Source organism: Trachinotus anak, unplaced genomic scaffold (genome assembly GCF_046630095.1).
Source record: "Trachinotus anak isolate AG129_WGS33_773 ecotype Australia unplaced genomic scaffold, CSIRO_AGI_Tana_v1 ptg000008l, whole genome shotgun sequence".
NCBI classification, from domain to species: domain Eukaryota; kingdom Metazoa; phylum Chordata; class Actinopteri; order Carangiformes; family Carangidae; genus Trachinotus; species Trachinotus anak.
The window spans coordinates 17,140,001-17,162,302 of NW_027273859.1; the positions used below are offsets into that span (position 1 = coordinate 17,140,001).

Consider the following 22,302-nt stretch of genomic DNA (forward strand, 5'->3'; position numbering starts at 1 on the left):
TTCCTGGGTGACTAATGTCCCAGACCTTGACGCAACCCTTCCCTCCAGTGTAGACGTGTCGGGTGGGGTTACTGATGGTAACAGCGCACACCACCTCTCCGTGGTTCAGTGTGTTGATCTGACGGGCATGGCGAGGGATCCCTGGGCCCACCAAAGCATCTGGAGGGAATGGCACTGGCTGCATCTGTCCATCGGCCGCCACGTGAAAAGAGTAGGCACTGATGATGCAAAGAAGGAGGAGAGTAGATTAAACATGAATATAAAGATGGAAGAGGAGGGGGAGAGGAGAGAATATAGAAAAAGTGGAAGGATGAAGAAAGAGGTGGGAAGTAGACAAAAAAATGTATTTTTTTCTGAGAGGAGGTTTTTCTAGGACACTGACAGGGCAATGTGAGCAATCAGTCCTCAAAACATACAAGCAGCCACAGACACACTTACGGTTTGCCACCGGGAATTCCTGTCAGACTGGGAGGCATTCCAGGAACTCGCATATGAGGATGAGGATCAAAACCAACCTTGAGGAGAGAACACAGACATTTTATGATCACAGTGCAAACACATGCCCATGGGCATTGGCAATATGCACACAGGTCAATACTAACCTGTGGAACAGAACACAAACACTCATGAGCACAAAGCAAACAGACACCCTTGAGCACAAACACCCTCTGAATCTGAATGACAAGTATAAGAGTCAGCAAATACACAGAGGTAGAGCTGTCAGTACTTGTGCCCCTCAGTCCAACACACACACGCAGCTGGTGAGTACACAACCTGAGTTTCTATCAAGTGTTGCCCAGACACAGACACAGCTGTGATTCTACTAAACCTATTTAAACAGTGTAATGAACACTATGCAAATACAGCCAAGAGTGATGAGGTGACTGAACGTAATGCACACCAGCACACCCACTGTATAAATACTATCACACAGACAAGAGAAATACAGCTGTATAACTATTGACACTTTCCACACTTGGTAATATAAAATATACAGTGCTTATGAAAAGTATTTACAACCCCTTAACTTCTTAACGTTTCATTATTTTAAAACACTGGTGGATGTTATTCTGATTCTCAACACTGACCAACAGAAAACTTATAAAACTAAACTGTTAAAGTAAATATTCTATGAATAAAAATAAATAGAATATTATTACTGGTTAAAATATAAATTAACAAATATAAAAATTCACTGTGGCAGCCAATTGTTTTTAGAGCTTTGGTAAGTTGGATGGGGATCACAAAAATTAATCAGTGTTCTGCAAACTCAGGGGAAGAATACAACATCTCCAACACACTGGATTTTTCCTCAGAGTAGTGCAAGGTCATAAAAAAATGGAAAGAACATAGTACAGCTGTAAATCTGCCTGGAGCAGGTTATAGGGATTCATGGCTGAGTTGTGAGCACTGTGCATACAACTGTTGCCCGGGTGCTTCAAGGAGAACGGCAAAGAGGAAGCCACAGTTGATAAAACTCACATGAAGGCAGCAGAAGTAGAAGGCATCACTTTTAATTCACTCTGTTCTGTTCACTCACATTACCACGTAACTTCACAGAGCTTGAGCAGTTTTACAAAACAGAATGGGATAAGAACTGAAGCGTCTGATACCAGCCTATCTTCACAGAGTCCGGGCTGGAATGCCCACCAAAAGAGACTCTACTAAATATTGTCGTGAAGGAGGTGAATACTTACGTAATTGATAATTTTGTGCATCATATTTGTACAATTTATTTCACTTCGATATTTCTACTGATTAGGGTCAAAAAAGCCTTATTACCTCCACTGTGATTTCAATATTGTAACACAGTAAATTATGAAAATGTCTCAGTGTGGATAAAGCTTTATGTATGGCATCTCAACAATTAGTAATATAAAAAAAAACACATATCTTATGTACAGTTAACTGCTCATACTGATTTGATGATTTGCAGAGGCTCTCTTTGCACGCAGATATAAACTGTCACTTTACCAAAACGTAAGTCACCCTTTTCCACTCACCATGGGTGAACGGCCATATGCAGCCACAGCGGCCGCTGCAGCAGCACTCATCTGAGGTGACATGTTGTGTAGTCCAGCAGCATAGGCTGCAGCCCCAGCTGCACCCGCCAGCTCCCCGTTCATCCCTGCTGCGTGGGGCAACATGCCAAATGCACCTGGGTATGGACCTGGTACAGCAAGGGGTGTCCGCAAACCTGCAGCTGAGGATGAGAGGCAACAAAATAGTAAGACGCATAAAAAGCTGGTAACATCTAAAAGGGTATTCAAGTTTAATATCCTTTAAATATCTAGAAACACAAGCTTTAAGAAGTAAACAGAGATCTCTGACTCAAACTATGATTGGTGGCCATTAGATTTATCGTTCCTATCAAGCAGTCTCTGGGGAGCTCTGCACTTGCATGAGATTTTTGAGTAAAGGTGTGCCATGAAACCTTGGTGATTAAACTTTACAACAACAGTTATTTTGTAAGTAGGAAAAAAGTCCTGCATCATTTATCCATAGCTCTTTGACCTTTAATTGTGAAGCTGAATTTTTCTAGAGACAAGTTAGACAACACATCTCAATACCATCTTGCAAAAATTAGCATATTAAAATAACACAACCTATCATATTCAATTACAAAGGTTTATACTGGGCTTACTAGGTGGATGTGGTATCTCCATGGAGGGGGGTTTGGATAGACTGGGCCGGATTCCAGGTGTGGAGCTCGGACCAGGGGTGGAGTCACCTCTAGGTGTGGGTGTGCTTGACTTAAGCCCAGGTGTGCCTGCTTTATCTCGCTGCCATACAGAGAGAGACACTTCAGAAATACACAAGAAATATGTACCTCTTGGCATATCTATTCGCCTTCAATCAATCCATCCACCTAGCTTATCCAAGTTACACGCTAAAAATCTGAAACCTGTTCGTCTTATTCATCCCTACCATTGCCATCTCTTTGGACTTCAGGGAGGAGGAGCTAGCTGATGATGCAGTAGAGGCTGGACTACAAGGGTCTTTCTTGAGAAGACGTGCTTTATCCAGGCCATTCTCTCTAGGTGAGGGGAGAGGTGTGCCACGAGGAGAGGCTGGATCCTGGTGAAAGGATAAGAAGTCAGTGAACTACCTGAGAACAAAATCACTGCACAAAAGGGATGTTGGCTTTTCCTGGATAGAACATTTCAGTCCCATGGACAACTGTGATCATATTATAGTCAATTCAAAGAGCAACATCCCCCCACACACTACTGTGATGCCCTTCATTTTAATTTACACTTCCATCCCACAGGAAACAACCACAATTGTCACAACTATTAACAAAGAATAACAAAAAAATATGTATCAAAACTTACTGACCTCATTTGAGACATCCACCACTAAATTGTCATCACTTTTCTCCCCATCACTATCCTGCAAAGACAGACCATCAGTTAGCTCACCATCAAATATTCTCTTCCGTCACTTAAATCTGGTAATTTTCTTTAACAGAAGATTGTCATAAATGTCCTTGTCCTGTTATTAGCTGAAATGCAGACTGTTGCAAGTGACTTACAAGTGAATAAGTGAATAGTTTGAAACATCACTCTTAACATTTTATGTGCAAATATGATACATCTAAACAAACACTCAAAATGCATGTTTCTCTACTTGCACATTTGCACACAACAAAACACACGACAGCAGAACCATTACTTACATAGTGGCTAGAGTCCTTGTCTTCTGCCTTACGTTTCTTTGTGTCGTTTGGAAAATCAGGTCCGTTGCGTCGCTTATCTGAGTTCCTAAGACTTTCTGGCAGCAATGAGTTACTCTGCAGATGAAAGAAGAGAGGAGGAGTAGAAGGACAGAACACAGTGGAACGGGAGTGCAGAGGGAGGAGAGATTAAAGAAAGAAGATAGGGAGCGTAGGAAGGAAATAGAAAAAAGAGAAAGGAGTTTGGAGGACGAAGAAGAAAAGAAACAAGAAAATGGATTCGCAAAGGTAAGACAATTTTTCCAATTACAATTCATGTTGTGCTTTGTTGTGTGTGCATTCTGCATGAGTTCACTGGATCGGCTGATCCATCTACCACTAATTACAAAAGCTATTCAGCTATGTGTAGAGCAGGTTAGAAAAACAGAGTCTTACTTGCAAATAGGTTAACAGTTCACAGGAGCATGAATTAAGTAGCACTAACACTTCAGCACTAACAGCAACCTCTTTTCTCACTTGACCAATGCCAGTCACAGCCACACACAAACACACGCCTCTAAAGTTGATGATTGCATTAAGTGGCTCTCAAAATCTATCAGTGCTCCCTCTCCTGGCTCTGACAAGCTGCACTGGCTGCAGTGTGTGTGTGTGTGTGTGTGTGTGTGTGTGTGTGTGTGTGTGTAATTGACTGTGAAAGCCTGTGTGTATGATCAAGTGTGTAACAGACTGTGTGTGTGTGTGTGTGTGTTACTTGTAAAACACTCATGTGTCTGTGTCCCAAGACTACACGCACACGCGTGCGCGCACACACACACACACACACACGCACGCACGCACGCACGCACGCACACGCACACACACACACACACACACACACACACACACACACACATACACACTGCCCCCCTCTGGCCTCCTGACCAACGGATCCTATTGTTAATGGATTAAAGCTTCATGTTGAGTCCATTATAGTCGCAGCCTGTCAATGAAATGTGCATACACATGCGCGTGCACATATCTAGCAAGGGAGTGGGCTTTGCGGGGGGAAAGGGTAAATGAAGGAGGAATAGCTAAGAGAGGAGGAGCATGGGAGGAGGGTGAGAAAAAAGGGGATAGGGAGGGGATGAGATTAGAGGACAGAGAGGATGGAGGGAGGGTGTGAGAGTGTGGAGGAGAAGAAAGGGTGACAAGAGATTGGGGGGGCTGAAAATCTGTATTCTGCCAAAGGCCTCTTCCTTTACGCCCTCCCCCCTCTTCCCTTCCTCCCACCTCCTCCCCTTTTACTGAAAGGTTTTAGTGAGCTGGGCACAGGAGCACTGACCCGCAAAACATAAGCAATTTCCCCCCTCCATCCCTCCCCTGTTCTCTTTTTGCATAGTCTCTCTCTCTCTCTCTCTCTCTCACACACAAACACACACACACAAGCTCAGTGTCATATGACTGCTGCTCCCTCACCCCCCCACCCTTTCCCAAGCCCTCCCCTCTCAGTGGTGGTGATATTAAACACAATGAGAGTCTTTAAGCGCGGGATCAGGGGCGGTGAGGGGGGGGGGAGTAATCTGCTCACTGAGGTGTTAAATAGGCACAACAATGCAGGCTAGGCTGGAGGAGTGTGTGTGTGTGCATGTCTGTGTATGTGTGTGTGTGTGTGTGTGTGTGTGTGTGTGTGTGTGACCATGCTAAAAAGCTCATTTGGAGGAGAAAGGAAACCTAACAGTTCAGAGCAGATCTAGAGCAGAACCAAACAGGCAGGCCAAAGCTCTCCCCAAGAGATGCTCAAGCACACATAAAAACACACAAGCACACGCACATACACACGCTTTGAAACTGACAGTCAAAAATGTGCTTTTATATACATAATAATATGATGACATGAACTTCATTGATCCCTAAGGGGAAACTGGGTCACTACAGCAGCAGAAGAATGGATAATAAATGCATTTCGATTAAAAAAAAACAAAATCAGCAATAGGTTTAGTTTACGTGAAGTTACAAGGTCAAAGTTTTCATGTTGCTCAGAATAAATGTTCCTTTTTAGATGCTGTAATTTTAAGAAAATACTAAAGCATGTGAGAAAATTAAATGGTTGGCCCATGATGACCATGTCTGTACCTTTTTTTAGCCTTTACTGTTTTAACTGCATAACCACATGTAGATAATTTTGTAAGTGCAATAAGTTCAAACAATCACATTATTACATGTAATCTGTAGATTAAATGTGGTTTATTTACAGTTTAAATTTATTTTGAGCAGAGTTTACTAATCCCAACAAAGTGAATCTAAGAAGTCAAATTCCCCCGAAACCCCTTTAAGAAATACAACAAAATAAACTGAGTGGTTTGTCAGAACAGTAAGAGCAGAAAGAGTGAAGTACTTACGGTGCCAGGCTCTCGCTCTATTGCCATTGGAAATAAATGTGGTGGAGGTCACAGGGGTGGGTGTTCAGCCAAGCAGAAAACAAAAAAATGAGAAAGAAAGGAGACTGTATTGGAAATATGAAATGTTGTACATTTCATTAAAATGATGACTAAGAACCCAAACCTTTGAGAGGAACAAACAATAATGACACTAAAGTAATGCATCTCTAATAATACACAGTTGAATACAAGTTGAATGGCATGATAATTCAGTTATTCACAAACTTCACAGTTATTCACAAGGTGGAGGGTGTCTGTTCACCTCTCAGGTGTTCAGGTCCTCCAGTGTGCGCATCTGGTCCGGACAGGTGGGGCTTTTTATCACCTCCATCTTTTCCCATCAGATGGGGAGGAATAGCACCGAGTGCTCCTGATAGAGCCAGAAGGCCAGCTGAACCACCCAGCTGAGAGGGGTGGAGACCAGCAGGGTGAGGGGTGAGGGGCACAGGGGCACCACCATGGTTATGGGATAGATGCTGCTGCTTTCAGACAGAGAGAAAAAAAACAGATAGAGAGAGGGGTGGTTAGTTGAGTTGAGAAAAAAGATGTGGAACATTCAGGAAATATAATAAAAACATAAACTTAAGTTTTGATGTACCACTAAAAATGAGCAGTGCGTTCACCAGCAGTTTAGTTGTTTGGAGTGTGCTGCTAGAATTCATCATTCATGTTGGCAAGTACTAAAGGGATAAGATGGTGAACTCACTGGATGTAGACAAAAATTGCTATAATATAGCTGCCTTAAATGTGCAAAACACTGACACCTGACCCCTCGTGTGTCAGTGAATGAAACTGAGCCATCAATAGGTAAAAATCAATAACATTCTGTAACCTAATCAATATAGATTTCTGACCCTACTGAAGTCTTCAACAGATGGGACAGTTTCTTCAGTGTCTGGGTTTACACCATCTGAACAAGCTGCTGCAGTCTACAAGGCAGTGAACACATCCTCTCCACACACACACTCACACACACACACACTCCTCCCTCCGAGGTCAAACACTGAACAATACTGACAGCTGGGATCACAGCCCAGAGCCCGAGGATGTGGTGGGAGAAGAGGGGGGAGGAAAAGGAGGAATGACAGAGAAGTAGGGGGAGAGAACCGAGAACCCCAGCTGCTGCGTGCACTGTCAGGTCTTGTGAGGGTGTGAGGCGGCTGAGGAGAGGGGGGTGAGAGAGAGTTTGGCTGGCAGCCCTGCTCTCTCTTTCACACCAAATCAGGCGCTCGTCTGAGCGTGAAATGCCTTTGTGTTCCAAAACATCATTATTGCCTCCTCAGACAGTAGCCGCGGGAATCCAAGCTCACTGATTCGCCGCAGGAAGGGGAGGAGGAAGGAGGGAGGAGAGGAGTGGGGGGCACAGGGGGTGACTCGGCAGGGGTGGAAGGAGTGGTGAAGGTCAAACCGACTTTTATCTCATCTAATTGACTAACCCACTCCCCCTCTCCTGAGCCCCCGCCTTCTCTTTTCCTCTCTATCCACCCTTCACTCTCTGCATCCTGCCCCAATGAATGAAAGCAACACAACAAAATAGTCTTTTAGCCTCAGCCCCCATGCCCGCCTGTGTACACACACAGACACAGACACAGACACAGACACAGACACACACACACACACACACACACACACACACACACACACACACACACACTCAATTTCCTGAGTTGGCTCGCCTGCCAAACAATCAAACATAAACACACCCACATGTCACACTTCATCACACTAACATGCATACACAGAGTCTAGATAAACAAGGAAGACACACACACCCTCACTCAACCATCCTCCCTCTGATTGTTGTTTTCTGGGGATAACAGAAACGTACACTCTGCGACACACAGACACACACACAAACAGATGCAAAAACACACACACACACGGATACACAGACAGGCCCCCTGATGGGAGTAAATGGAGGGGAAGCATTGGTGGAGGCAAGGGGAGCCTGGTTTGTCATGGGATGTTAGTGTGAGCTGGTCTGTATGCATGTGTGTGTGCATGTGTGTGTGTGTGTGTGTGTGTGTGTGTGTGTGTGTGTGTGTGTGTGTGTGTGTGTGTGTGTATGGAGGTGAGGGCAACATGCTTCATTACACTCATTTAACTCACAAATGGGGTGAATGACAGGCTGGCGTGGGAGACGGGAGGAGAGGGGAAGAGGGGAGTGTAAGGGCAACGCTGTGACCCCCCTTTTACAAACACTGAAATCCTGCAATTAAGACTCAAACAGCAACTGCCAAATCCACCTCTCCCCCATCACATACTAACAGAGAGCGCCATCAGTCGACGCCAACTAACAAGCCCACCTCACATCACAAAATACCCTTTAAGCCCAGTGCCACTCTTTGCTAGGCTAAAGCTATGAAGGACACCGCCCCCTCCTCTTTCACCCTAATTTCCCTTAAGCACACGCCCCTGGCGTCCCCAATGGCAACTATTAATCTGAGTATTCTCAACCAGTTTCCAATCCCACCCAGCTCAACTCAGTCTCTCTTTTTAACTAAACATCTTCACTGAACTGCAAGCAAAACTTTTGTTTTTGCAACGTCTTTTTACTCTCAGCATAGCAATCAATCAGCAAACCAGCTACCAATGAATCAATCAATCCTCCCATTTTTATTCCAAGACCCATAGGCCATAAAAAAGAGAAATTGTCTGCCTTTCATATGTCACACATCTGTAATCCAAAAAAAAATTCTGTCAGGGAAAATGACTTTGAAATTAGTTTGGTGATCAAGGTGATTAGCATCTCATTTAAAATTCTGTCAGCCATATGGCTAAAAACTAAACTTATTTGTGTAGGTGTATCATTTATTACACCAGCACTACTGTAAAGACTAGTTGGCATCCTCTTCTTATGTGTGACGTTATAAAAAAAGCTATAGCATTAGCATATACACAGCAAAATGTTTATCAGAGTAATGTATCCTTCCCTCACATTTAAACTATCTTAGTTATACTGCTATACTTGTGTAGCAGTGTAGTATGGCATCTTGTGCTCTTTCAAATCCAACAACATTAGACATACTGACTATCACCGCTGCACACAAAGAACAAGTGCCTTTGGTTGAAAAAAAAAATTGCCGGTGTGGTGGGCAACAAGCATCTGAGAGATTAAAATTACACTACCCAGGAATCAAAATATTTTTTGATTGGTTTTTCATCTCTGTCTTTTCATGTGTGGAGAATTAAATGCATTTATTTTGGATCAAACAGACAAACACAGACAGTCAATATGAGTAAAGAGGAAATAGAGGAATACACACTGTAGGTGGAAGACCTGGCAGTCCACGTACCCCGATGACAGCATTGAGCTCTGCCATGGTCACTTGTTTGGCCCGTTCCACAGCTTGGACCACCTGCTGCTGATGCTGCAAAACCCAGAGACACACACAGTGTAATTGAAGACTGAGAGTAAAAGGCCAATTTATCGGTAAAGCTAGCAGAGACAACTAAAGTGTATAAATAGCATGAAAAACATAGTCTGTAGTAGGGATGTCACAGTACTAGATATTTGGTAGTCATTACCCATAACAATGACATTCCACAGCTGTCAATACCAAATTCAACACCACAGCAAAAAAACTGATAATAACAGAGGCTGCTGCACACAGTGTGCTAACACACACACAAGCACACAACTCTATATAGTCAGTGTACAAGCAGTAGTTTAAACTGACTAAATGACAGATCCATAGTGTTAAAATATTCATTTAGAAAGCCAACATTATATTTTGACAGACTGAACAGTAATAACAGTAGCCTGCTAATATTGTGAGCCTCCAGCTCATGTTATGAGCTGTCACTATGTTAGCCTAAACAAGCTAACGTTAGCCTTTGTGAACATTGTGTGGAGCCTTGCTACAACAGAAGCCAGATGTCACAGTTAACAAACAATAACAGTAACATGTCAGGACATGAACATTTTGACAACATATTGTTAATATTAAGTTAACAACTGAAACTCATAACCCTGATTCTGTGTACAGCACGGGATTTCTATCTTTGTGCTGCTACAATAAGTTTGAGGTATGTCCTCCTTTCATTTGAAATGGTCTGTGGCACCGTTTTCCTACTGGCTTTTGATCGTCTATAACTTGCCCCTGCTGATACACATCAAATGCAAAATATCTCCATACACCAGTCTTGACGTGTTTTTTTTTTTGACAAGTTGTGGTGGACCTGTTCCTGCACCCATACATGCTGCCATTCCAAATGTTGTTGTTATTGTTTACTGTGCCTGCCTTCTTCTTCATCAAGTTTGATGTCACACTAGGACGCTCCTATGGTTATATCTCTGGAAGAATCACATTTCAAGTATCTAAGACATCTGCTGTAAAAACAATTAATGACACATTTCCAGAATTTTGGCATTGACTTGATACCAAACTATCAGTTGTGGTGGCATCCGAAATCTGTAGCTCAAAGTCACACATACTTACCTCCTGAGAGAGGAAGGGAATGACTTGCGCACAGATGGTGTTTAGTCTCTTGGCTATCTCAGTCTGATGAAGGAAGAGACACACACAGACAGAAAGAGACCTAATTGTTAATAGCATAATTACATTCATTTAGAAAAGACAGATGTTCACCAATAACGTAATACAAGCGCAGACATGCACAGACACACACACACACACACACACAGACACACAGAGACACACACACACACCAAAACACTGGAAGTTGCAGGTCACGACAGCAAACCAACAAACACACATATACACTGTACCTACCAGTCTATGATATAACGACACTCATCCATCTCTCTCTACACACAAATCTAGCGTGTGCCATTTTCAGCATCACTAACACACACACACACACTACGATGAGATTTTCCTTTCTAATCATGAGTGTGAGCTCAAGTTTCTCTCTTGCCTGTTGTATTTCTTTTGCTCTCTCTCTATGCTCTGTACTCTTGTCCCTCTTCCCATCAGCACTTCAACATAATCTCATCAGCTACTAACTTCATTTGCTCTCACCCGGTATCCATGCCAACACATCCGCCTGCCCCCCAAACCCCCGGAGTTGGCTACAATTGGCTGAAACCAGATACCCCCACAGTGGCATTAAATCAGATAAGGGAACTCATATTACATATCATCCAATCAAATTGATACTAAGAAGGCCAGGGTGAAGAGGGAATTGGAGGAGCCATGTAACGTAGTAATGGCTCATCAGACACACAACCCATATAAATAGACACGCTGGATGTGAAAGCTTCAACAGGATATTTATTGTTGTTATGTGAAAACCCTGGAAGATTTCTATTGGTATGGGATGAAAACTAATGACACTTATAGCTTATGAAAACTTTTTTCAACTCAGTGAGCAAGGGCAAACAAACAAAGATGACCTTCTTTCAACTTCTTGTTGTATCTCCAAGCACAAAGCAACAATCTGTGGGGATTTAACTGACCCAACAGTTACTTCACCTTGTGTAGAAATAACTGGTTACAATGATACATTTCCCCCTTTTTACAGTCATCAATAATAACATACAGAACTTCCTCTTTCCAAGAGATTTTAGGTTGCATAGGTTTTACAAGACATATATTGCTCCAGTTTCCAATTTAACTTTTGAAATTTGTACTGATATCATGTCAGTTTTCTTCCACCATCAGATGTGCAAGAGACTTGTGGATATTGCTACTATTCTATTATTTGTTACTAATAGGTCAAGTGTCTACAGGCATGCTAGCAATTCTGTGAGACTGGACTTCGACACAATGGTGCTTTGAGCTAAATGCTAACACATCTTAGTTAAGCATGTTGGCATATTATACTAATGTGTAATGAACTACGACTGAAGATCATGGGAATGTAGATATTTGGTCATAAACCACAGTATTGGGCAAATTCAAATTTTGACCTGATGATGATGTCACATGATTGGTCAAATGATCAAAGTTTTAATAATTCACCATTAGAGGGCGCACAAATGTCTGTCAAAATTTTCATGACAATCCAACCGATAGTTGTCAAGATATTTCACTCAAAGTTACAAATGTCAATCTCATGGTGGCATGAGAGGAAAAGACAGAGGACGTGTTTAATCTTGGACCATGACAGTTTGCGCAAAATTTAATCTCAGTCCATCCAGTAGCTGCTGAGATATTTCAGTCTGGACCAAAGTGAGGGACCAACGGACACTGCCTTCCCTAAAGCCATGCCACTAGCTCTATGTGTTATTTAATGGGTTTTACCATTCCTGAAGAGCTGACATTGTGAAGACCCCCTCTTTAGCTGGAGCACACTTGCTCTCACTGGGCCTCTCTCACACACACACACACACACCTGCCAGCTCGCAAACTACCCTGCCACAGTTCAGCCAATTATGTACTTAGATGAGCTAAATAAAGTACTAGCCTATTCAAAACGAGTCCTAAACTAAACAAGTTACTGCTTAATCTATAATATGACTTGAAATATAACTAAAGGTAAAAAAAAAAAAAAAATCAAAGTAAGTAATTATGGATTAACGAACACTAAACACTATAAATAATTGAGAAGAAAATATGAGTTCTGAGAAAGCCTTCTAAACACTTGTAGTTCTATTTGCCATCTATAACTGCATGTGACTGTATATGACATGCAATATGGCATGTCCAATATGGATTTGATAATGTGAAAAGCTTAACATGCTCATTTACATATCTGGGTACACTGGGATATACTAGCTGCATAATGTGAAGAGCTATCAATTAACACTTGTACATCTGTTTTGCAGTGCTTATTATGGAGAACTACATTTCTATATTGCGCAGCAAAACAGGCTGCTGGTGACACAGAGCTGGTCTGATGTTTGTATTTAACTGTGCAGCGTTTATGTGATATGCCTTGGCTTTATTCTCCGTGTAAATGCTGCACCTGATGTACCCATAACTTCAGCGTTTGTACAATTCATCAGCTCAGCTTGTGAGACCTCAACACCATACTTCCAGCCCAGCAGAAAATCTGCACCCTGACCAGCACATGAGACTTCCGCAATCTGTAACTCAATCACATAATACCCAACTTATACTATGCCTAGACAGCAAGAAATAAAGAGCTATTTCAGGCAGACTATACCTGCACATCCAGTCACAGAATCCTGATTTGTAAGCCTATAATTAGCCTTGTAAAAAGGCTCACTGATTAGGCTGTCTGAGAATAGTCTGACTGACTATCAGGTCAGCTCAGCTAATCTAACTAAGCTAACTGACAAAACTAACAAAGATCAAACTAATGAGGCTGTAATCCCCAAGTGAGGCACCATTACAGATCATGACTCAACAACATTTAAGCAAATAAAATAAAGGTGCCAAAAACCCACAACTCACCTATGCTAGCACTTAGAGCAAATTTTTCATTTCAGCTCTTGAATAGCAACATAGGAGAATTGCTATGATGCACAATCCACTTCATACAATTGAGAGAGTAAGTAAACAAAAGTTGAGGATACAGAGAGAAGATGCAAGTATACCCACACAATGTGCTTACAGAAAACAGGCTTCCTATTACACATATAATTGGAGCATCATTGTCTCACTACATGCAAACACACACCCGTACTTCCCCAGCAGGAGGTGGGTTGTTAGTCTGTATCCCCCGTACCCCCCGCACGCCGAAGCTTGTTGCTCTGACAACTGCAGCCCCAAGCTAATGACCTCCCCTGGAGCTTTAGTGTGTGTGTGTGTGTGTGTGTGTGTGTGTGTGTGTGTGTGTGTGTGTGTGTGTGTGTGTGTGTGTGTGTGTGTGTGTGTGTGTGTGTGTGTGTGTGTGTGTGTGTGGACAATAGGAAAGAGATGCAGCTCCCTCGCAATGAAAGAACAGTAGCTTCACATGGGTATAAAACGAAAGAGGAGCCAAGAAAAGAGACACAAGGGTGGGGGTGGAGCTCAAGATCGAAGAGATCACAAAACTGTAAATGGAGAGTGAGGAAGGCAGAAAGAAAGGGAGAGAACTTGGGGTATAAAAAGGGGAGAATAACACAAGAGGAGAAAGAGATCATGAGAAAAAAAAACCTAAAAGAAAGGGAGTGTGACAGAGTCAGAGACGTATCCCCACTCTTCAGTGAAGCAGCCAGGCCAATCCACCTCCAATTTCCTCTGGTCTGACTGGTCGATAGCCGTGGTAATTACTGGTAAACGCTCTGAGCCCTGCGACACTCCTGTGGGGAAATGTGTGTGAGTGTGTGTGCATGAGAGAGTGTGTGAGTTTTCCTCCTCATCTATGTGTCTACATACTTAACCATGTGAGTATGTTTGCCTTTGCATGTGTCAGTGCATCTGCTCATGCATAAATATGTTTGACTTTCTGTGTTTTTGTGTATGTGTCCAATTTTCCCTGTCCATGTGTGTTTGCAAACATTTCTTTTCTGTTTGGGTGTGTAAATTACAACAGGTAAGAGTGTTGTGTATCTGTGTGTTGGTACATGTTTTCCTCCCTGCTTCTAACACAGGGAGCTCCACGCCTCGGTCTCTCCTCTCCTGGCTTCACCGTGATCGATTCCTCTGCCCTCCCCAGCCCTGCCCCTCTAATGTAATAAAGCAGGCCGCTCTCCGAGACAGCACCAATCAATCTACAGAGCCATTCATCCTGCCTCTGGGCTCAGCCGGCCGGCCCTAACTGGGGAAATGGAGACAGAGCCCCATCGATCACAAATAAACACACATCCACACACACACACACAGGGATACAGTAAAACACACACACACACACACACACACACACACACACACACGAATGAATGAACACCCAAATGCATTTGTGCGCACACAAGGACACGTCAACAGGCACACACACCAAATACATCAAAAATCTTTGCCATGAGAGAGAGAGACAGAAAGAGAAAGACAGACAGACAGAGAGAGAGAGAGAGGGGGAAGGAGAGACAAACAGGAAAATGCAAACAATGGACACGAGGCAGACAGATAAGCATCCATACCTGTTTGTGCATTTCGATGTTGAGGCCATAAGACATCTCATAGTACTGAGCGGACAGAAAGTCAGATGGTTCAATTAGTGAGAGGAATTCTGAATCTTTGAAATAAGAAGCTTAAAGAACTAAGAAAATATGTGCAACCTCACAGCTGAGCGTGTTTTACAGGAAAATCAGACAAGATGTTTTTGGAGTAGAGTGTCATGCCAGGTTATTCTCACAGGGCGATCAAACAGAGATCCAAATGAAATGCTTTATACCTTTGTAAAAGTGTCACCATAAAGGTAGAGTCTGTGTATGTGTGTTTGCAAACAGTTTAAGTTTGCTATCAAACTGAAAAAGTATGTACTGTAACTTTTCTTTTGATTGTGTGCATCTTAATATGTTATGCTCTTCTTTCATTCATTATGTGCCAAATACACTCAAGTGCTTTTGACAATTCATTATTTAAGGATCCAGGTTTTCAAGGTATTTTACTTTAGAAAGAACAGATAAATGCAGAACAGCATCCTTTCAACCAAGTGAAAGGTTGGCTTTGCTAAAATATTGAAAAATATGCCTACTGACAAGTGTAAAGTTGAAAAACAGTCTAATATCACACCATAATCATCTTCATTCACATGTCTGAGTGATGAAACTGCATAATAAAAGCAGGTGTTACTGTCAGGTTGTGTTTCTTTTTTTTTCATTAGGCCTCTTTCACTTCATTCACTAGATTTTTCACTTAACAGTGTTTGGAAGGATTAAAGTTCACAGTCAGCTCCAGAACCCACAAAGCTGTTAAGGACACACCATTTTCCTCAAGGACAATTCAAGGCAAACTGCAGTATGTGACATGTGATGATGTGGGGCAAATGAATTGAGTGCAAGGACCTCACCATGACATAGTGTCTCTGCATCTCCGTCTTTTCACTGGCCAGCTTCTCACACTCCAGTTTGAGACTGAAAAATACAGTAATTCAAATTTGATGTTTTTTCAACCCAAGTTCACCAGTATAGACCAGCACGTGTCTCCAACTGCCTGAGAATGTACACAAATATTATCGTCAGCCTTTTTTAATCCATATTTAGTTGTTTTGACCTTGTTTTGCACTATAAACACATTTTATTTCTGATCAATGAATATAAACAAGTATTTTGGACACAAACAGATGTGTGACCATCTCTCTTTTGCCTGAAACAGCTAGTCAGACAAGTGTGAGGATGTTGAATAAGCAATTTGTAGATCCTCCAGGTGTTTTCCTGCAATACAAAATTAACAACGGTGAAGCATAAGATTTGGTAGACAGGCTATAGTCTCCTCTGATTCCTCTTGTTTTTTGCTCATTGATTAAAGCGCCCACAAACACAAAGACTAACCTAAACAGTGTGGGGCACTGAGCAGGTTTCCAAGAGAATAAACGTGAAATGAAGACGATGACTCCTCCTGCCAACTTCTGATAACCATTGTATGTCAGCAGTAGGATGTTGGCTTAAACCTGCTCTCTGTATGTGTAAATCAGGATGTGAATTAGAAACAAAGCAGGCTGCCTTCACCTTTTGTGGCCAACCCTCCCTGACAATACAAATAAGTAAAAGCAAATTCACACAAAGCAAAGAAAAACACAACTGCACACGTACTCAGGCAGTCTCTTTTCCCAACACACAACCACACATACACACACAGGGGAAAATAAGGAGTGATTTATGAAACCCTGAGCCCACACGCCACCCTCTGGCTCTCACCCATCACCAAGACTTAGACCTACCGCAGTGTAAGCGCTAACACTGATGCCTGGGGTCTGCTGCATGTGTGCACACACTTTTGTGTGTATGTGAACCTAATCCAGGTTTATGGGTTAGCATGAGGCCAGAGGTGGGGTTTTGTTCATTATGGTAAGGGGGATGGCTGTGGTTAGGGCAAAGTTTAGTGTTAGACGGTAGATGACAACAAGAACACTGGCCATCGTGCCGCCCATAAAGACAGAGGAGCCTGCCATATGAATGTGCATGTTTGTATTATCCACCTGTGGTACTGTGCCTGAAGAAACTGGAACTCCTCCTTGATGCGGTCCAGTGACTCTGGGATGGTGAACTTGAAGGGCTGGCCTGGAGCCTGGTGGGGCGTCTGACACACACACACACACACACACACACACACACACACACACACACACACACACACACACAGGATTGTTAACATCATAGTGCCTCATTATGTGGTCTACAATTTTGATCCTCTCCAGGCTCACATGTAATGTCAACAACTTTTAATTATTAGGCGTTATTAAACAAACAATATTATCAATCCCACGCTGCTGCTCCGGGCAGTTGCAGAGCCCAATTAACATCCCGAGGGCTGTTAAAACTAAGACAACAGGAGGCGTGGGTAAGACAAAGAGGTAGTGTTATCTCCCGGGCCACGGACACCCAGTCACAGCCAGGTAACTACTGTTGAAGCTGGAAGGGAAGCGTCTTACCGGGTGTCGCCCCTGGGGAAACATTGTTATCTCCTGGAGGATACAACGGTTTCCTTCTTAAAACCCCGTTTCGAGGGATCCACTGGGGTACAATAAGGATGTGGGGTGCTCCCGATCAGGGAGACGGATCCATCCGCCGTTATTATCGGGACCAACTGTCGTTAAATTCGAACAAAACCGCCCGCCGCTCCGTCCGAGTTCACCGACCGTTTAATGTGAATCCCTGCTCCTCTCTATCTCTCGCTGTCTTTCGGTCGTTGTCTCTCCTCCGCTCCACCGGCAGTGCGGCCGTAAATCAACCGGAAAAACACGGGAAACGGCTCATTAGCTGGAGGCAACTAAACGAAGGAGGGGGGGGGGGGGGTGGACCAGGTGAGAAACGAGAAGGCTGGAGCCACCTCAATCACTCCAGGGTTTATTTTTGCGTAGGATCCGATGTATTCCGAGTACAGAGAGACGACCAGACAAACAAATAAGGAAGAAATTCAGGCCAGTGGACCGTCGGCAGACAGCCTCAAACTACCGGCTCTCAGTCGGTGCATCAGACACAAATCCACACAAGTTAATTGCAGTGAAGAGTTCCCACTTGACTCGCCGCGGTCGCCAGTTGGCGGTTGAACAGTCAACAAAAACAGAAATATTTACTTCCCCGCGGAGTTTGGATGCAAACCTGCGCCCCAAAAAAAGGTTTCAATAAAAAAAATGAAATAAAAAAAAAAAAAAAAAAGGAGAAAAGATGTTAGTTTTGATAACAACAACTCCCACAGCAGCGACAACAGTCCACCGTCTAGCTCTGCTTTACCTCAATGGCAACTTTCTCACGCGGTTTCACGCTCCCTGGCTAACCGAAACCGTGGGCCGGCCCACAAAACGGCTCTGGACCAATCAGAGCCGCCGCTCCACGTGGGGATAACGATGTGGAGTACGGAGCTGACCAATAGCCGCTCTGCAAACTGCCCCGAATCCGTTGACCTGGTTGAGCTACGCGGATTCTGGCCAATTAGCGCGCAGCAAAGAGCTACCATTCCGGAGGCGCGCAGGGCGGGCAGTGCGGTGGGTGAAGGCTAGTCTCAGCTGTCAATCAAAGTAACGTGGGCTCAGCAGGGTTGAAGATGCGCGCGTGCACGCACACACACACACACACACACACACACACAAACGAATCAGCCCTCACACAGAAACACAAATACTGTCTTTCCTAGTAGCTGCTGTGAACCTTCCTCACAAGTGTCAGTGCAAATCAACTCAAATCTCTCTCCCTTTCTCTTTGTCTGTCTATGTAATAACATATAGTGTGCAAATGTATTTAGTATTTAGGACTTCAACTCACTTTATGTTCCACTTTCCTTAAACTTATATTGCTCAGCTGTTGGTCACTACAATACACTATGCTCACTACATGTTTACAGTTTATAGTTGCTTTTAATACATTCACTCTTTAAGGTGAGCCACAGAGAAAACTCAGTTTGTTTCATGTTTCCACTGGCATAGGAGTCCAGGGACAATCCCAAAACCCCAAATTTGTTTGAACATTCTGAGGTCCAGAGAGTTATGTCACAGTGTGAATACTATCTCCACACAAAGAAGGGAAATTTGCCAGGGGAAATCCTGATTTGTAGCAATAATGTTCACAGAATTGTATGCTATTATCCAAGCACACAAATACAGACAGAAACACTTGAAAAGTGTTTCCAAGCAGGTCAACAGTGCACATAGGAAGGCAGAGAGGAGTTGTTGACAAATGAAAAAAAAGAGAAAAAAGTAATATGCTCAATTTGTGCAAAAATACAGGCACTAAGATGCAAAACGAGCAAAAAAAAAGATTGGACAAGAAGCTACTTTGGACTGCAACACATTTGAAGCTAGGCACTTTTCCTCAGACAGCATCAAGATGCTTGCTGACGTCTATGTAATAATACAATGTAGTTATGTAATTATTTCTTAGAAATAAGAAATAAGAATGATGTGACATTACAATTACAACATAGCCAAATAGTCATAAATACAAATCAACATTGGCTGTTATACTACAGGAAAAGATAGACATGCTAAACGCATAACTAACCAGAGGTGGCACGAGGTTGTAACTCAGTTATTGCATATCCATGAACCAGCATTTAAGAGTGCAGACTTCACAAGAGAGTAAAGTCAATCATCAGCCAGGTGGCAGTACACTTTACATACCTTACACACTGAAACATATCCAAGATTATTATTACATTATTTACAGTAATAACAACTTTGGTTACATTTCAGTGGAGTAGAGATTCAATTCAAAGCAAAATGTCTATGAAGCCTTCATCAAGTGAAAAGTGAACTTTTGTTGTTATTCAGACCGCACAACAAGGAGCGCAAAGCAGAACAAAATCGAGTTCCTCTGAGCTCAATGTATAAATGACTGACGTAAGTGAGAGAAGTAGGACGTGACAAATAGTGTGCAATGTTTTAGCGAATGTTGTACAATAGACAATCACAACATTGCTGCATTAGATTGGATAAATTCTGTCCCTGTGACTGATTGCACAAATGATGGGAATATTTTTCACTCCAGTTTTCATATTCTACAGTAATACAGCCAAAGCAGATAGTGACTGTTTGTTTTTGTGGGCATGGGCATTAGGTCTGTTGAGGAACCCCGAACTTCCTCTTCAATCGAGACCAAATACCTTGCACACAACATAAATCATGAATAATGCTATTTGAGATAACAAGATATATATGTCCTCATTTATATTCCAGTGGCCTAAAACAACACTACCATAGTCACACTGGTACAGTCAAAATAATGACAAATAGGTTACTTGCACCACTGATCCTGGACTTGCAGTCATGTATTTTTTAGTAAGCTCTGATGAACCTAACTGGTTAATTAACTGCTAAAACACTGAGTGTCTGACTAACAACAGATGTGATAAAGTGACCACGTCATGATTGGTGAGGTGGTTGAAAGTAGGTCGTAAAGCAGGCCTTTCTTCTCCTCCTCTTATGCCATCTAAGCACCACTCACTTCACATAGAAAGCCCCTCAGCCCCACGCCGACCTGTGATTGGCTTAGAAAGCTCAACCCCTAACCCTTTGACCTCTGACCTCTGCTGCGGCTGATCCAGTCCATATGAGAGACTTCTGACTGTGACCAGCCATGACCTTTTTCCAGTCTCACACACATTCACACACACACACACACAGACACAGGTGCTGGTCAGTGGGTGGCAATGTTAGTCACAGTGGCATGCACATGCTACCGCACTCCGTGTGTGTGTGTGTGTGTGTGTGTGTGTGTGTGTGTGTGTTTGATCCCATTTTGTCTTTCTCTATGTTTGTTAACACTTGTCTTGACCTTCCCCCTCTGTCACCCCTTCCTCCCTCAGCTGAACCAATCAGATTGTCCTGTAATATAAGCCAATCACAATGTTTAGCTAGTTGCTGCATTCACAGATGTGTACAGGCAGTATACAGTGGATTTCCATGAAAGGAAGAAGCCACAGTTTGAGACTTTCCGCAACCTGAACTTTTGAGATAAAATTTCGTCAAAGAACTTCTCCTCACAGTGTGGCAATTGAAATAAAAGCAGAACCCAACACAATGGCAACATGTTACATTACGGTTCCCTAAGTTGTTAGAAAAAGAGGTCATCTTTAATATTTTCGGTTCAGCGATTTCTCAGTTCTCTAAACAGCACTTAAGCTATGTCCACACTAATATATTTTCATTTTTAAAACAATCTCCATCCAGACAAGTATGTTATGTTCTGTATCAGCAATAATTTTCGTCCATAATAACACTCCTTAAAATGCATATTATATGACCATTCACATACACTGTGCATGCGCCTGCCGGTGTAACCAGGAAGCAGATTGTTTGCTCCGGAGTTGGTCGGATATTAGAACGAACAAGGAACAGCAATGGCGAAAAATAAGACCAGAGATTTCTCTGCTTGGACCAATGAGTTGGAACTGAGAGTAACATGAGTATAAGGCGGTCATGGTAGTGGAAAACTTGGGAGTCGTTGTTTTCATCTGGAAAAAAGGTCACGCAATAGAACAGTGACAAATCGGGGAAGGGTATGTTGTGACCGATAAGACCGATTCATGAAGCGAAAGTGTATGTCTGTGCCATCGTTTCCAAAAGTCTGCATTTCTACAGGTTCAGAGAACTAAAATTAACAAAAGTCGTATAGCTTGAAAACTCAGGAGTAGTATGGGCCCCAGGTGTAAATGTACCATTGCATTTAAAAACTGAAACATATTAGTGTGGGTGTAGTCTTTGGCACGGCTACAACAAAGTGCAAGATTATCTCCTCCCCACCCACACAAAGAAGCCTCTGCTGTGTAGTATCACATTTGGATGTTGGTCTTTCAGTTGGTCATATTTCCTACACATCTAATGCATCCACCTGGAAACAGCTTTTCCTCACTATAGCACGCATTAGTCGTCAACTCACCTCAAAACCTCCCATCAAAGCAAAGATCTACTGATATCACATCACCAGACAGCAGTTTGTCACACATCCAGCTACAGTAAGTTAGCTGTGGAACGATCGCACATCACTCAGGAATAATCATTTTAAAAATGGCGACTTGCCCAAGAATGCAACACAGTGTAATATCACATTTCTGTGCCCTTAAGAATAGCAAGAGATGTAAATAAAAGCATGAAATCTATTTAACTGCTTTTAGAAGCAAAGCAAACGATCAGGGTGTCCTGTCCTCAGTGATTTATCTAACAATCTCTTATGAATATATTAAGTGATCAGCAAATTAGCTGTATGGCCATTTAAAATGTAATAATTTAGTGAGTATTGAGACCTACTTTTGGGGCTTATAG

The 22,302-nt window shown here is 42.7% G+C and overlaps 2 protein-coding genes across 4 annotated transcripts in view; both read right to left on the minus strand.

Moving 5' to 3' along the window:
• LOC139624205 (transducin-like enhancer protein 1) overlaps nt 1–18,307 on the minus strand; it is a 24,812-nt gene extending 6,505 nt beyond the window's left edge. The window contains exons 1-15 of one of the 3 annotated variants that reach the window (XM_071483128.1): nt 18,281–18,307; nt 17,026–17,126; nt 15,898–15,961; nt 15,026–15,070; nt 10,536–10,598; nt 9,360–9,464; nt 6,356–6,572; nt 6,055–6,071; nt 3,680–3,793; nt 3,340–3,393; nt 2,929–3,078; nt 2,645–2,783; nt 2,004–2,203; nt 439–515; nt 1–218 (exon numbers count right to left, since the gene is read on the minus strand). The exon at nt 1–218 is cut by the window's left edge and continues 32 nt beyond it. In XM_071483128.1, coding sequence (XP_071339229.1) covers nt 1–218; nt 439–515; nt 2,004–2,203; nt 2,645–2,783; nt 2,929–3,078; nt 3,340–3,393; nt 3,680–3,793; nt 6,055–6,071; nt 6,356–6,572; nt 9,360–9,464; nt 10,536–10,598; nt 15,026–15,070; nt 15,898–15,918 — 1,420 coding nt within the window. In that variant the 5' untranslated portion in view covers nt 15,919–15,961; nt 17,026–17,126; nt 18,281–18,307. The other 2 variants (XM_071483127.1, XM_071483126.1) reach the window with 2 other exon arrangements.
• Nucleotides 1–22,302, minus strand: part of LOC139624209 (RNA-binding protein MEX3B-like) — a 222,134-nt gene that overhangs the window by 150,911 nt on the left and 48,921 nt on the right. The window lies entirely within an intron of this gene.